Source organism: Herpailurus yagouaroundi, unplaced genomic scaffold, assembly GCF_014898765.1.
Source record: "Herpailurus yagouaroundi ecotype Mexico unplaced genomic scaffold, PumYag 221, whole genome shotgun sequence".
In the NCBI taxonomy this organism is placed as follows: domain Eukaryota; kingdom Metazoa; phylum Chordata; class Mammalia; order Carnivora; family Felidae; genus Herpailurus; species Herpailurus yagouaroundi.
The window spans coordinates 13,909,287-13,925,675 of NW_024412452.1; the positions used below are offsets into that span (position 1 = coordinate 13,909,287).

At 42.1% G+C, this 16,389-nt stretch overlaps 1 protein-coding gene and 1 pseudogene across 2 annotated transcripts in view; one reads left to right on the top strand and one right to left on the bottom strand.

Moving 5' to 3' along the window:
* Window positions 1–4,059: 4,059 nt before the first annotated feature.
* LOC121019137 (60S ribosomal protein L32-like) lies at window positions 4,060–4,485 on the bottom strand (annotated as a pseudogene).
* A 5,764-nt stretch (window positions 4,486–10,249) lies between these two features.
* Window positions 10,250–16,389, top strand: part of GFPT1 (glutamine--fructose-6-phosphate transaminase 1) — a 55,726-nt gene continuing 49,586 nt past the window's right edge. For both annotated transcript variants that reach the window (XM_040458660.1, XM_040458661.1), the window contains exon 1: window positions 10,250–10,461. In XM_040458660.1, coding sequence (XP_040314594.1) covers window positions 10,455–10,461 — 7 coding nt within the window. In that variant the 5' untranslated portion in view covers window positions 10,250–10,454. The remainder of the gene's footprint in view (window positions 10,462–16,389) is intronic.

The following is a 16,389-nucleotide window of genomic DNA, read 5'->3' on the forward strand; positions in this document are numbered from 1 at the left end:
AGCCTCCCAATTATCATTAAATGGTGATGTGACCAGGGAAGGTAGGTCCCACCTCAGGGGATAAATTATAAGTAATCTAAACCAGCCATTTTAACTCCTTGTCTCTTTGCCAGTCATTAGTCTAGGTGTGGCCATATGACACAGCTCTCACCAAGGAGCTGGAAGAGAGGGTCTAATGGCGTGTTTTAAAATTTTTTTTTAATGTTTATTTATTTTTTAGAGAGAGAGAGAGTCAGAGTGTGAGTGGGGGAGGGGAAGAGAGAGAGGGAGACACAGAATCTGAAGCAGGCTCCAGGCTCCCAGCTGTCAGCACAGAGCCTGATGTGGGGCTCGAACGCACAAACCGTGAGATCATGACCTGAGCTGAAGTTGGATGCTTCACCGACTGAGCCACCCAGGCGCCCCTAATGGCGTGTTTTTAAAAGATTTTCTTCCCCGATTAAAGAGATAGTTAATTTACGTAAAGAAGGCTGTTTCCCCATCAATTACTTCCTTTCCTGCTTGATATACTGTAGAATGAAGACTCGATGTCTGAAGCTTTGACAGTCAACTTGGAATCATGAAAAGCCGGTCCACTGAGAATGGCAAAGAGGAGGGAAAAGAGGCCTGGATCCTTGAGGATATTATTGACCTTTGAGCTAGCCTGGGAACCACCCATTTTCAGAGTATCCTGTGAGATAAGAGGTTTCTTGTGATTAACAACTACTGTTGTTAGGTATTCTGTCACTTGAGGCTGACTGCCTTCTAACAAAGAACCTTGGTAAAACATGGAGGACTTCGTACATAATTTTACTGCTTTATTTTTTGGCAGATAGTGCCAAATACCAATCTTAAAACAAATTGGGGCACCTGGGTGGTTCAGTCGGCTAAGTGTCCAACTTCGGCTGAGGTCATGATACTGGGGTTCTTGGGTTTGAGCCCCGCATCGGAGCCTAGAGCCTGCTTCAGATTCTGTGTCTCCTTTCTCTGCCCCTCCCCCACTTGTGCACACATGCACATACTCCCCCCTCTCAAAAATAAACATTAAAAAAGAAAATAAATTATTTTTAAATTGAGCCACATTTTTAATCAAAGATTAATGTAGAAGGTATGGTTTAATCAGGTAAAAGCTTTTATTTTGGATGTTTAAGTTACACTTAATATTCTCCTAAATAGTCCCAAAGAAAGGAAGTAATAATCACCATTAGTTGTGTTTGGTGAACACAAAAACTAATCCCCCCGAATGTAGAAAATCTTGCAATAATTATTGAAAACACTTTACAAATATGGAACATTTCAATAGGTATTTGAAACTAAGATCATTGGCTAAGAGTCAGCCAAGCACTTGGAGAATTTTTCGCTAATGAAAATTAGGATGGGGCCCTATCCAGAATGACAAGGAACAAAATATTTAAAAATAGCAAACTTTCATTGGCATTCACTATGTGACAAACACTATTCTAAGCACCTTACATTTATGAAATCATTTAATCCTATGAGATCGGTAACTATTATTGTCCCCATGAGGCACAAGGAGAAGTACATTTTCCATTGCCATACAACTTCAGTGGAAAAAGCCAGAAACGTGAACCCCGGCATTCTGGCTGCAGAGCCTATGTGCATTGCTGCTATACTATTTTGCCTGAAGAGGATTGGACCCACATACCCCTCCTGAGTATTCCTACCTGAGAGAGGAGAGAGCATTCCTTGTCTTCATAGCTGCTGCTTTTTAGTGGGCCAAGTCTTTTCTATTATTTGCTCCTGACCCTGAGCGGGCCAAAGTGGTGGTATGTGCGTGTGTGTCCTTTTTGTCTTGTTTTTTGGTTTTTGTTTTCCTTTTCCCAGCAATATGAAGCTAGCTGCTCTTCAGTCCAGTGGGAATTTACATCCCTTTGGGAAAAACCAGCTTTATACTTACATTTCCCCACATCAGAGTTATCTGTGGAACTCCACAGGGTGCTTGCAGGCTCTGCACAAGTGCCTTTGTGTCCCCTGAAAGAAACTAGAAAATATATATATATATATATATATTTTTTTTTTTTCTGTCACCTTACATTTTTAGTGCTCTTTCAGCTCTAGGCACCTCCCTGAATGGTCTGCTTCCATTCTAGCTCTGATCACTTCCTACAGAACAGAAATAGTACATAAGACTAGTTAATCTCATAGTTCCCCATTTGTGGACAATTTTTTGGCAGTAGAATGAGTTTCCTTCTAGCAGAGCTAGAAAGCTCTGCCCTAGGTTCCACCTACCAGAAAAATTTGGAGGCACCCCAGAGAGGAATAGAGGGGAGTATACTAGTTCTAGTTGGAGTCCGCATCTTTTATTCCTAAACCTGAGGTTTCCTAGCAGAGCAGTCAAGGCTGTGTTCATCTGCTATAGTGGGCATCTTTTGTGTTTGTCTTCCAGGTGTCCCTTCTTCATTTTCTTAGCATCACCTTCCCCTTTCCTTTAAGGAAAAGGAGTCTATGCGGTGCTGATAGGACTGTCTGATCACAGCGTCCTACCCTCTGCCACAGGAGTGAGTGGGGTATAGGAGTCTGTACTGGACTGATTAGAATCCTTGCCTAGAATATGAAAAGGGAGGATGGAGGAATAGCCTCTCTCCCCTTGGACTGTAAGCTGTTAACATGTGATTCCAGAGTTGTTTGCGGGTCATTTCCCTGTACATAAGGTCAGGGAGAGAATCAAAGAGAGTTCTGACAATACTGTTTTTGTCTCTGGATATAGGTGTGCCTGAAGCCGTATCCCTGTCCTTTCCAATGACATTAGCCAATAAATCCCCTCTTCACCTACCTGGAGGGGATTTCTGTTATTTGTCATTGAGAGGTATCCTTTAGAAATTAAAAGTACATATATTCAGCCTTGAGGAAATCAGTAAGATCAACTTTAAGTCGATGTATTAGGGTTTTCCAGAGAAACAAAACAAATTGTATGTATGAATGTATGTATCTCTATCCATCTATCTATCTATCTATCTATCTTTATTTCAAGGAATTGGCTCATGTAATTATGGAGGCTGGCAAGTCTGAAATTTTCAAGGTGGGTTGTCAGGCTGGAGACCAGGGAAGAGCCAGTGTTGTAGTTCAAGTTCAAAGGCTATCTGCTGGCTAATTCCTTCTTATTCAAGGGAGGTCAGTCTTTTGTTCTATTCAACTGATTGGATGAGGCACACCTACATTATAAAGAGCAATCTGCTTTACTCAAAGTCTACTGATTTAAAGCTTTTTTTTTTGTTTTTGTTTATTTTGAAAGAAAGTGTGAGAAAATGTGCCTGAGTGGGGGAGGGGCAGAGAGAGAGAGGGAGAGAGAGAATCCTAGCACACTCTGCACTGTTGGCGTGGAGCCTGATGAAGGGCTCAAACCCATAAACTGCAAGATCATGACCTGAGCTGAAATCAAGAATCAGACGCCCAACCGACTGAGCCACCCAGATGCCCCCAAGGTCCACTGATGTAAATATTAATCTCATCCAAAAGCACCCTCACATAAACATCCCGAATAGTGTTTGACCAAATATCTGGGCATTGTGGCTCAGCCAAGTTGATACATAAAATTAACCATTACAGTGGATAAACTTTGCTTTCATTACCAACTTATTTCTGATTCCTTCTTCCATATCTTAGCCCCCTCTCTCCACACTATCATACTCAATTCCACATGCCCTTATGTTGTCCCTTTCTTGCCCAGTGTCATGAACCAAGGTGATCTGTCCACATCTGACCTCTTACTGATTTCAGAATCAACTTCATCCTCATCAAAACTCTCATTTCCTAAGTGACCTTTTCATACCTGATATCCAAATGAAAACTAATTCTATAGGTAGTGTCACTGTAAAGTGTTACTAGATGATAATGACATAATGTATATCTCCTGGGGAAAGGGGAGGTGCTCTACATTAAATATAGAAGTACAGATAGTTTAAGCAAGGTGATAGGTAAGGAGCAGAGGTAATTCTGGATGAGGGAACTTTTTGGTGCCCTTAAGACCTCATCTTGTGACTATCTAGTTCTCTATAGTCATTCCCTAACTATTTAACATCTGGTTTCCTTTTTTTCTCTTTTTTTTGTAGTTTTATGGTTTTATATGACATGCACATAAGCTGTCTGTTCCTTTTCTTCTCTGCACAGCCTGGCATTGGGATTGGTGATTTTGATGGCCAGCTGGGCTGCTCTTTCCACAATGGCTTTGTGGTTCTTGGGGGAGACATTGTGAAATCCCTGCACAGTGAGATTTGTTGCACATCAGCAACACTTCAAGCTCCTTGACGTTGACCAGGAACTTCCGGAAGTCACTAGGCAGCATGTGCTTTGTCTTCTTGTTGCTCCCGTAACCAATGTTGGGCATCAAGATCTGGCCCTTGAGTCTTCTGCGCACTCTATTGTCAGTGCCTCTGGGTTTCCGCCAGTTGTGCTTAATTTTGATATATCAGTCTAACTGGCGCTGAATGAACTTCTTGGTCCTCTTTTTAACAATTTGGGCTTCACCAGAGGTCTGAGGATGGCCATGATGCTGAGTAGGAGACGGTTGCCACTTCCACAGGAAGTGCTAAGGAAAAGAAGAGCTGGTCTCCTTTATAATGCTTCCTTTCAAAAAGGAGCAAATGCAAAGATGGAGGAGAATCATAGGCCTTTTTTAGGGAACTTCGGTAGACCTGGACCATAAGACACTTGACTAGAGGGGTGGGAAATGATGCTGATCAAACTGGCAGGAATGAAGTCCTGAGTGACTATGTGTGTGTATGTAGGGGTCTGGACTTAATCTTGCAGGTGGAGGATACCCACAGAACTTGAAGCATGGAGAAACAGAATCAGATTTGTGTTTTTGAAAGGTCACTTTGGTGTGAAGGTATGTATGATGAATTGGGATGATGGTGGAACTAAAGGGGTTCACTTAAGAGGTCTTTCTGAGGCCTTGACTGCTGCTTTTTGTTCTTGTGTACATTTCTTCCATCTCATAGGTGTTAGTGATTTCACCTGTTTCTTTTTCCTTGGATACCACCATCTTCTCTGAACACTGGGGTACATTTCTCCACTAAAAATCAGGACATTTGTGTCCCTGTTCCCCACATTCTTGTCTTGCACAGGCCTTTCTTTTTATTTTATTTATTTTTTTATTAAAAAAAATTTTTTTTAACGTTTATTTATTTTTGAGACAGAGAGAGACAGAGCATGAACGGGGGAGGGGCAGGGAGAGAGGGAGACACAGAATTGGAAGCAGGCTCCAGGCTCTGAGCCATCAGCCCAGAGCCTGACGGGGGGCTCGAACTCACGGATCGCGAGATTGTGACCTGAGCTGCAGTTGGACGCTTAACCGACTGCGCCACCCAGGCGCCCCCAGGCCTTTCTTTTTAAATTGAGATATAATAGACATATTAGTTTCAAGTATACAACAGAATGATTTGATATGTGTATATATTGCAAAACATCGCCACAGTAAGTATTCTTAACACCCGTCACCAAACATAGTTATAATTTTTTTCTTATGAGGCAAGCTTTTTAAAAATTTTTTAAATGCTTATTTTTGAGAGCAATCGAGAGAGAGAGAAAGAGAGAGACAAAGCATGAGCAGGGGAGGGGCAGAGAGAGAGAGAGGGAAACACAGAATGTGAAGCAGCTCCAGGCTCTGAGCTGTCAGCACAGAGCCCAACGCTGGGCTTGAACTACAAACCTTGAGGTCATGACCTGAGATGAAGTTGGACGCTTAACTGACTGAGCCACCCAGGTGTCCCCCTGTGATGTAGACTTTTAAGATCTACTGTCTTAGCAACTCTCAAATATACAATACAGTATTATTCAGTATAGTTGTCATCCTGTACATTACATCCCCAGGACTTATAACTGGAAGTTTGTATCTAGGACTTTTAAATTTTAATAATTTTATTGCTGTTCATTATTGGAATTCAGATAAGGGAAACAAAATTCACAAACATGGGGGCATTTAAAAATCTTATAAAGCATTTTATTATTTAAAAATAATTTTTTTAATGCTTATTTTTGAGAGACCGAGACAGAGATTGAGCATGGGAGGAACAGAGAGAGGAGACACATTCTGAAGCAGGCTCCAGGCTCTGAGCCTGTGTGTGCTGTGTGTCAGCACAGAGCCTGACATGGGGCTTGAACCCACAAACTGTGAGATTATGACCTGAGCCAAAGTCAGATGCTTAACTGCCTGAGACACCCAGACACCCCTTATAAGGCTATTTTAATTGTGGTTCTCCATTTCTTTAGAAATGCAGCTGGAAGCCATGATGGCCTTCTGCTCATCAGGCTGTAGCGCATGGAGGAGACCAAGAGCCATCAGGTTTAACAGGACAAATCTGTGAACAGGGAAACGGACTTACATAAAGAGATGATGTATGACACCCTCCTTACCATTCCTGTTTTTTTTTTTTAAAGTACAGTTTAGAATTTTTGATGAGGAGAGAGAATCAATATCTTCAGATGTTTGAATTAGACCCAGATGTTCCCTTTCCTTCACAGATCATTTATTTTCTTCTCCAGCCCCTAGTTCCAAAGGACCAGCTAAGGCAAAGCTCTATAGAGATGGGGGTCAGACAAACAGAGTTCTTTCACATTAGTGTCTTGAATGGAGAGAGCATAGTTATAAAGGGCTCTTTGTTGCATTGGGTTAGGAAAATATTGGCTTTCAAAGTTTCTCTCAACCTCCTTCTTGCCATACAGCCTGATGGGCAGAAGGCCATCAAGGCTTCCAGTTGCCTTTTATAAAGAAATGGAGAACCAACAGTATTATTAACTGTAGTCACCAAGGAGTCAAAGTATGATTCCAGTGTCTGAACAACACCTTTCTGCACTGCTACCAAACCTGCTGATGCCACAAAGAAAGTGCTGGCAGTACCACCACAGTTCTCATGTTCAAACTAGGATACTATTGAACCTCTTGCTTTTCTCTTGTTTGTTACCTTGACTCCTTGGTAATATCACTGTGGTCTTGCTAGAAACTCTTGGATGAAGGTTCTGAGGCTAAGATGTACATTTGCAGTGTTTTACCTCTTGAAGTAAGAAATGTGTTGTCTGTTAACAAACAGCTGTTTTTTTAAACTTTGGGGTCATTTAAGGACCTGTTTAAGGACCTGAAATGTTAAAGGGCTCTTAGGTGATAAATACTTTGATTAGTGAAATGTTACATTTTTCAGCCTCTCCTTGAGGCAACTAATAAAAAGGCATTTTTTTTCCCTCTAAGAAAATCTGAAAGTCCTTTGTTCACTTGATCATATAACCAACCATAGGAAGTCAATTCTGCTAAGAAATATGGCTTTTTTTTCACTCATTGAAAAACATGTTTTTAAAGATTTTTTTTAATTCTTTTTTTAAATTTATTTTTTTAAATTAAAGTTAGTTAGCATATAGTGCAACAATGATTTCAGGAGTAGATTCCTTAATGCCTTTTACTCATTTAGCCCCTCCCCCTCCCCCAACCCCTCCAGTAACCCTGTTTGTTCTTGATATTTAAGAGTCTCTTATGTTTTGTCCCGCTCCCTGTTTTTATATTATTTATGTTTCCCTTCCCTTATGTTCATCTGTTTTGTATCTTAAAGTCCTCATATGAGTGAAGTCATATGATATTTGTCTTTCTATGACTAATTTCACTTAACATAATACCCTCTAGTTCCATCCACGTAGTTGCAAATGGCAGGATTTCATCCTTTTTGATTGCTGAGTAATACTCCATTGTAGATATATACCACATCTTCTTTATCCATTCATCCATCGATGGACATCTGGGCTCTTTCCATACTTTGGAAGCACTATTGTTGATAGTGCTGCTGTAAACATGGGGGTGCATGTGCCCCTTCAAAACATCACACCTGCATCCCTTGGATAAATACCTAGTAGTGCAATTGCTGGGTCATAGGGTAGTTCTATTTTTAATTTTTTGAGGAAACTCCATACTGTTTTCCAGAGTGGCTGCACCAGTTTGCATTCCACCAGCAGTGCAAAAGAGATCTTCTTTCTCTACATCCTCACCAACATCTGTTGTTGCCTGAGTTGTTAATGTTAGTCATTCTGACAGGTGTGAGGTGGTATCTCATTGTGGTTTTGATTTGTATTTCCCTGATGGTGAGTGATGTTGAGCATTTTTTCACGTGTCGGTTGGCCATCTCGATGTTTTCTTTGGAGAAGTGTCTATTCATGTCTTTTGCCCATTTTTTCACTGGATTATTTGTTTTTTGGGTATTGAGTTTGATAAGCTCTTTATAGATTTTGGGTACTAACCCTCTATCCGATATGTCATTTGCAAATATCTTCTCCCATTCTGTCAGCTGCCTTTTAGTTTTTCTGTTTCCTTTGCTGTGCGGAAGCTTTTTATTTTGATGAGGTCCCAACAGTTCATTTTTGCTTTTGTTTCCCTTGCCTCTGGAGATGTGTTGAGTAAGAAGTTGCTATAGCCAAGGTCAAAGAGGTTTTTGCCTGCTTTCTCCTTGAGGATTTTGATGGCTTCTTGTCTTACATTTAGGTCTTTCATCCATTTTGAGTTTATTTTTGTGTAAGGTGTAGAAAGTGATCCAGATTCATTTTTCTGCGTGTCACTGTCCAGTCTTCCCAGCACTACTTGCTGAAGAGACTGTCTTTATTCCCTTGTATATTCTTTCCTGCTTTGTTAAAGATTAGTTGGCCATAAGTTTGTGTGTCCATTTCTGGGTTCTCTATTCTGTTCCATTGATCTGAGTGTCTGTTTTTGTGCCATACCATACTGTCTTGATGATTACAGCTTTGTAATACAGCTTGAAGTCCGAAAGATTTTATTTTTTTTAAGTAATCTCTTCTCCCAACATGGGACTCAAACCCACAGCCCCAACGTCAAGAGTCTCATGCTCCACAGACTGAGCCAGCCAGGAGCCCCCAAAACATTTTTGATCTATTATTTTGTGCTAGGGTTTATACTAGGTGTTGGATATGCAAAAGCTTGGTCTAGCCTCAAGAAAATTAGCCCAGTAGGGAAATACACAAGAAATAAAATGTCAGTAGTATATTGATTTTAAGGGAGCAGGTCAGAGAATGAGAGAGGTTAATACACGTCCTTAAATCTGAGGAGACAAGATAGATTTTCCCCAAGAAGTAGTAGCATTTAAGTAGAGATGGGGTGGGGATTCCACAAAGAGAAACCGATGTGTACAAAATATTTGAGAATGCTGGCCCAGTTGGGAAACTGAGTAGCATTGTTGGAATGTGAAGTGCTGGGAGGTGGGGTAGAAAGACAGCAAATGTGAGGCAAGGCCAGCTATCTGGGGTCACAAGTCCATGCCATGTTCTGTATGTCAGTCAAGTTTTTATTTGATTCCAATCTAGAGCCATTAATAGTTATGATAACCATCTACATTTGACTAAAGATACCATTTAAATCTTCCTAGAGCAAATGCTTGAGTAATAAATTCTCAAAAACATCATCTCTCTCTGATTAAGTCTGTCTTGGCAGGACCGGTGCATTAATTCACAGAATTAATCGTCAGTGAGTCAAATGTAAGGCTGTCAAATCTAAGCAATTACTAGTCTTCTCAGGTGGGCCATCAGAAGTCTGGGCCAGCAGAGTTTCGTAAGTCCAGGAGCAGTGTTGTATCGTTTTGCCTTACATTTCCCCACCCTACCCCCTCTGCAAAAAAACTGGGGGTTAGGGAGGCAATGGATGGGGGTGAGGATAGGGTGAGGAGGGCGTTTAGAGGCCAAGCATATTACATAGAGCTTAAGTAGGTAACTGAATTGCCTGTCACCCGAAAGACTGGCCGAACCTGAATGGCGCTTTGCATCAAGAATTTTGATACCTTTCCTCCCTACTTCGCTCAATTTTCTTTGCAATTTTTCTGCAGCCTTATGTTCCTTTTCCATCCTGACTTGTTTATTTGTCCCTCAGGATCCCTTTTTTCAGGCCTCCCGCTTTCTTCCTCCTTTTTCCGCCGCTTCGTGGGGTGCCGGAGCCTGGGGCCTTGGGCTGCATTGGGCGCGCGCTCCAAGGCTATTTGCTTTGCTAACAATTCCATCCTGTTTCCTTAACGCCCGTCTTTCCCTGCCAGCCACCGAGTTTCTGCCTCCCCCACAGCGTGGTTCCTCCAGCTGCTCGCCTGGGGGCCAGGCGGCTCTAGGAACTCCAAGCGGATGCGGCCGCTGGCTGGTGCCACGTCTTCGCCGCCAGCAGGCCAGCGCCTGCGTGGGCTCGGGGGCGGGGCGGGGCGGCGCGGGGAGGCGGGAGCTGCGCGTGATCGGCGCGGACGCGGCCCAATGGGATTCGCGGGAGGCGGCGGCGGCGGCGCGGTGCGCGCCGAGGGGCGGGGCCCGTCGGCAGTTGCTGGCGAGCCCGGGAGGCCGAGAAGGCTGTCGTTGCCTCGGCCGTCGCATCCCCGAGGCAGTCGTGTTCGCGTGCCCCCGACCCCCAAGCTCGCCGATCGCCCCCGAGGCTCCTGTGTACGCTCCTGACCTCGCCAGCCGCTCGCCGCTCGCCTGCGGACCGTGCCTTCTGCATCATGTGCGGTAAGGGGGCTGCGGGCGGGGGGCGTGTTGCGGGGCGGTGCTGGGGTGCGGTGCGGGCGCAGCCGAGGCCGGAGGCGCTGGCGGGAGCCGGAGTGGGGAGGGTGTGAAGTCTGGGTGCTGGGTGCGGAGGCCGGCCTGTGCGAGCGGGGGTGGGGGTGGTGGACCTAGTAGGGCACCTGAGAGGAGTGCGGGCCCTAGAGGGGATCTGGGGGGCCAAAGGGGCCGGTTTTGCGCGGAGAAGCGAAACAGAAGGTAGATAAATGTCTTGGAAAAGGAGAGAGGGCAGAGGGAACTGAAGTGCGGAGGGGTTTGCCTTCAAAAGAGTCCATCAGGTGAGTGAGGCAACCTGTGGAACATCAGGTGAGATCTCTCGAACTTATCTTGCATTCTTCTAGGATTTATCTTTTAAATACATTTATTTTTAGTTGCTTTCTTTCGGGCAGGCCCAGTAGAAGACAGAACTATATATAGCTAGAGCTACGACAATGGCATTATAATACACAGTCTTACTTCCTGCTACCCCCTGTCTCAACAGAAACCATTGCTAATCAATAAGTTGGTGAATGGGCTTAGACCCGATCCTCTAGTGGAAGAGACCTGAAAGTGACCATAACATGCTTTATCACGTGCATTTGCACCCATTTAAAACACTTACCTATAAACAGTGTTGGTGCACATTTAATAAATGTTTCATCAAGAGCAGTTAAAACATAGGTCCTTTTATGCTATGTTTTGAGACTTAGTAGTTTTAATGTTACCTAAAACTGGTAGTAAAGGGAACTGTCACAGTTATATCTGAAATGATTGATAAGCACTAAAATAGGTATTAACTTGGCCATTGTCAGTAAAAATAATTGTATTCTTACCTCTTTCATTGAAATTTACAACTAACCTTATCCCTGGAAGAAGGAGTGCTTTTTTAAGAAGGGAAGTAGGATTGTAATAGAATTGAAGCTATCTGGGAAACTTATTCTTTATAGCCTTTTGGAAGAATACCCTAGAGGAGGTAGCTTGTACTCATTAGTTTATATTTTTCCTGTATTTAACTTTGTACTAATTTCAGCTTCTGAAAATAAGGAGCAGGTTTAGAGTAGATTTAAAAAAAACCCTCAAAAACAGAAACATCTATAAATAGCTTCTGAAATTATTGGATTGGAGCTGACTTTACAATCATGTATACTTTTGTTATGTCTGATTAGTAGAGTGGCTTTGAAAAACACATTAGTTTGTAGTTGTGAAGTAGTGAATTTGCAAAACTGGTTAATCCCCAAGATGACTTTTCCTGAATGATGAGGTGTGAGCCTAGTTAAGTACCAGGCTTTCTGCTTGCAGGTCATCTTGTTCCAGGAAAAAAGGGAGTCCGAGTACCATAAAAGAAAAAGTCAGATTTGCTTTAGAAAGGTTCAGATAAGGGTGAGGCTGTGGGGGTGGAGACTAGATAAGAGTTTTCACACAGCCAGCATCCCCATTCCATAGAGTTTTACTGCTGAGGAAACCGATGGGTTGTAAAGAAGTAGTATTTGGGGGGATGGGTGGGAGGGGAAAGTGGGTGATTGGCATTGAGGAGGGCACCTGTTGGGATGCCCCAATTGGTTTATTGTATGGAAACCAATTTGACAAATTTCATATTAAAACAAACAAAAAAAAGTATTATTTGAAGCATTTCTAAGGTCCTGCTTGTAACCCAGAACAGAGTTTTGCATGATTCTAGGAACGAGGTTCAAAATGTATTTCCTTTTTAATGTAAATTCTAAACTGAACTGTTAAGACATGGTCTTTATTTTCTTCCCGCATCTCAATCATCGAAATACAATTTCTAGACAGAGGAAGTGAGTGGGAATGAAATTAGATGGGAAAATTTAGAAGTTTCTTTTTTCCATTTTATTTTAATTCCAGTACAGTTAATATACAGTATTATATTAGTTCCAGCTGTACGATATAGTGATTCAACAATTCCATACATCACCCAGTGCTCATCACAGATGGGTACCCTCCTTAATCTCCAGTACCTATTTTACCCATCCCCGACTCATAGTTTCACCTTCTGATTACCTGCTGCCTAGTTTTTCCAAAAGATTATTTTGTTTCAACACTGTAAAATGTTGAAGCAGAAGAATGAAGATTTTGTGATACGCTTTTTCCAATCAGATGTACTGATAAGACTGTCATAATGTTTACCAGCTTGTGTTGGGATGTTAATAGTGTTGCTCAGGAAAAAAAAGATTCTATGGTCAAGTAAATTAGGTAAGCAATAGATTAAACAGTGTTGAACTGGCTGTTTTTATTGGAGAGTTTCTTGGAACCTTTAGTGGGCTAATAAGTGTTGTGAATCTCCTAGAGAATAGTGTGCCTATTTTCCAAATTTATTTTATCTTCTTATTCTTGGTTCTTGGGATACATTTTGTCCTTTTTTATTTGTACTACCTTTTGTTTTGGTAAGAGATGGAAAGTCACTTAAGCTACCCCTAACTTTTAGCAGATTTGCTGTTGTTTTTTATAAATGTAGGGTAATAATGTTCTTTTTTTTTTCTTTTTTAAAAAAAGTTTTTAATACATTTTTTAAAATGTTTATTTATTTTGAGAACAAGAGTGAAGGGGAGGGGCAGAGAGAGACTCCCAAGCAGGCTCCATGCTGTCAGTGCAGAGCCCAGGGTGGGCTCAATCTTACCTTTCATGAGATCATGACCCGAGCTGAAATCAAGAGTCTGATGCTTAACCGACTGAACCACCCAGGCGCCTGATTTTTTTATTAATAAAAACTGCATTTCTTTCTTTCTTTCTTTTTTTTAATGTTTATTTTTTGAGGGAGAGAGAGATAGAATGTGAGCAGAGGAGGGTCAGAGAGAGGGAGAGACACAGAATCTGAAGCAGGCTCCAGGCTCTGAGCTGTCAGCACAGAGCCCGATGTGGGTCTTGAACGCACGAACCATGAGATCATGACCTGAGCTGAAGATGGAATCTCAACCAATTGAGCCACCCAGGCGTCCCTCAAAACTGCATTTCTTAATTTAGTTTTCTGACTCTCTTTGTTCCTTTAGCGCTTTCAAAACAGTATTCTCCTCAGTAAGGAAAGCATGCTTGATCCAGTCACTGACACAGCACACATGGAATCACCACAGTCCCGCTGACATGTTTTTTTCATTTTAGACAATCTCTAAGAACTATAGGTCTCACAGCACAGACTCCTCAAAGTTGGCCTTGGCACACACCACATGTGGATTTTGGGGCTTTTCCAACCTCCTTGGTATAAAGGTAAACAGTTATATTACCAGGGGTTTGGGATAGCAGGAATACCCCTCTGATCCAGTGGTGTATATAAATGGAATTTTGTAAATGAGGCCCTATTTAGACGCAGTAAGGGAGCTTATAATTTAAATCCTTGGGACGCCTGGCTGTCTCAGTTGGTAGAGCATATAACTTTTGATCTCAGGGTTATGAGTTCGAGGCCCACATTGGGTATAGAGGTTACCTAAAAAATACCTTAGAAAGAAATAAAAGTATCCTGAAATGCCTCCTTAAAAAGATTTTTGTAATTGGGGTGCCTGCGTGGCTCAGTTGGTTAAGCGTCCGACTCTTTGTATTGGCTCAGCTCATGATCTCACAGTTCATGAGATTGGGCTCTGCACTGACAGCGAGGAGCCTGCTTGGGATTCTTTTTCCCCTCTATGTGCGTGCATGCGCGTGCTTCCCCCCCCTCCCCCCCGCCGTAAACATTAAAAAAAAGATTTTTGCATTTATACTAAAAGCTTTGGAAGTAATTGAAGGATGCTGAGACTGGCCGCTAGGGTAAATCATAGAACCAGTACTATTAATATATTCTTAGAAATTATACTGGATATAAAGTAGTTGTGAAAGAAAATGATTAATTGCTTAGTACGTATTTCCTCAGTTGTGTTCTCTGGAAGGGAGAAGTTAATAGGTGCTGGTTATGAGCAATAGAAGGTGGGAGAGTTTTATAACACAACTGTGGGAAATTCGGCTTTTGGAGAGTCACAATTAGCAAGATTAAAGTTTCTAGAAAGTTCTAGAAATAAACCTGTTAACTTGAACGCAGTATTTCTTAAACCTTTAATTATGGAACATTTCTTTCACTTTGTCCCTATTTAGCATCCTGCAAAATGGTGTTCTCTTTCTGTGGTTTGGGAATTTTTGACTGTACGTTTCAAGTACCTAGAAAGCATTAGAAGATATTTAAAGTGATGGCTTTATACTTGGTGCTTTTCCCTTCAGAGAGATGACTAAAATAAGGGAATTGCCTTCAAGGAATTGCTGTTGGATTGGAAGAAACAGTGAATACACCAGTGCAATACAAGGAATGCAACAGGTGTGGATGATACCAGGCATTTTTTGTTCATCATTCATTACCATGTTATAGACTATGAGTGGAATGAATAGAAATTCAGAGACTAGTTAGGCCAAGAATGTTTCAGGTAATGGGGCAGTACTCTTTTTTTTTTTTTTTTTTTTTTTAAGTAATCTCTGTACCCAACGTGGGGCTCCAATTTACAATCCTCAAATCAAGAGTCACATGCCCTATCGACTGAGGCAGCCAGGCACCACAGGAGCAGTACTCTTATGTTGAGGAATAGTGCCAGCTGGTAGACTGTGAGAGATCTCATTGATGGCATTTACCCAACAGTGAATGGAGTCAGAAATAGGTTGAGAACTGTTGCCATGGGGTTTGAAAGAAGAAATAAAAATTCTAGGAAAAAGGGCCAAAAACCATATTTAGAGGCTGAAGAGTTCCAAAGTAGTGTATTGACTTGGACAGAGTCTGCAAAACAAGAAGAATGTCATTCATGTTCGATATTACAGAGAGAAATTGCATTTGGCTCTAAAGAAATTATTAGAAAACTTGCATGTATGAAGGCAGAGGGATCTGAGTTTGTATTGAGGAGGAGGGAGTATTGTGGAACTGAGGTCCCCTGATAGAGTTGAAGAGTTGATTTCTAGAGTGGTGGTTCTTGACCTGTAAACTGTGAAGTTATTACAGGGTGTTCACTGCTTAATTCATACTTTAAGCCTTTTCTATAAAATTGTACAAAAGATGTTCTACATCATTGGATAATAAAAATTCAACCCGCTATTATGTAGGGTCCTCAAAATATTTTGATGTTAATAAAAAGTTCTGTATGTAGAAAGTTGAGGAATCGCTTATCAAGAGTTATAACAGGTAGGAGAAACTGGCTTTCAGGGAGTAGTATGTGAAATGTTTCTCTATTTTGAGCTCATATAGAGGAATAAGGCACCTTGGAGTGGGTTTGCCATGAGGGGGGGACCTGTGCCTGGGAAAGTGAAGATGTTGCAGCCGTGTCTGATGAGCTCTTGCTGGTCCTTGAAAACCCAGGGGAGGGTGTGGATCTCTCTCTCACCAGACTGTATCCATATCCCTAGTAAGTCAATAAGGTGAACAGCCTCTGGCGTGTCGGAACAAGGTAGGAAGGATAAGAGAGTATATACTGTTAAAATGAAGATGGAAGCTTCAGTTCTGTAGGTGAGGATCTACTAAAAATTGAGGAAGAAAGTGGGAAGAGAAATGGGGATATAAGAATAGTCTAGATTCTAAGCTTTAGGATAATATCTGGAGAAGTTTGAAAGTTGGACCAGCAGTGAATTAACAGGGTTGGCCAGCAGTTGGGAGGGCCCCTACAGAAGTGGGCCTGAAATGGATGGACCTGAAGCGGATGAACTCTGCTGTAGGCCTGCTCGGCAACTCCGGAGTTAGAACACAGTGGGCCCAGAGGGGCTGGTTGTCAGGATGATGAAAAATTGTGGTCTGATGGGATTGGTTAGACAGAAGCGGGAGGGATGGAATGTTGGACGGTTTGCGGGCAGGAAGTGCGTGCTTTTTTTCCAGAAAGATGATGCCATAGGTAGGCTGTGAGGGAGTGTGTAATTAGAGATGTCAGGGTTTAAACAGTGCTTTGA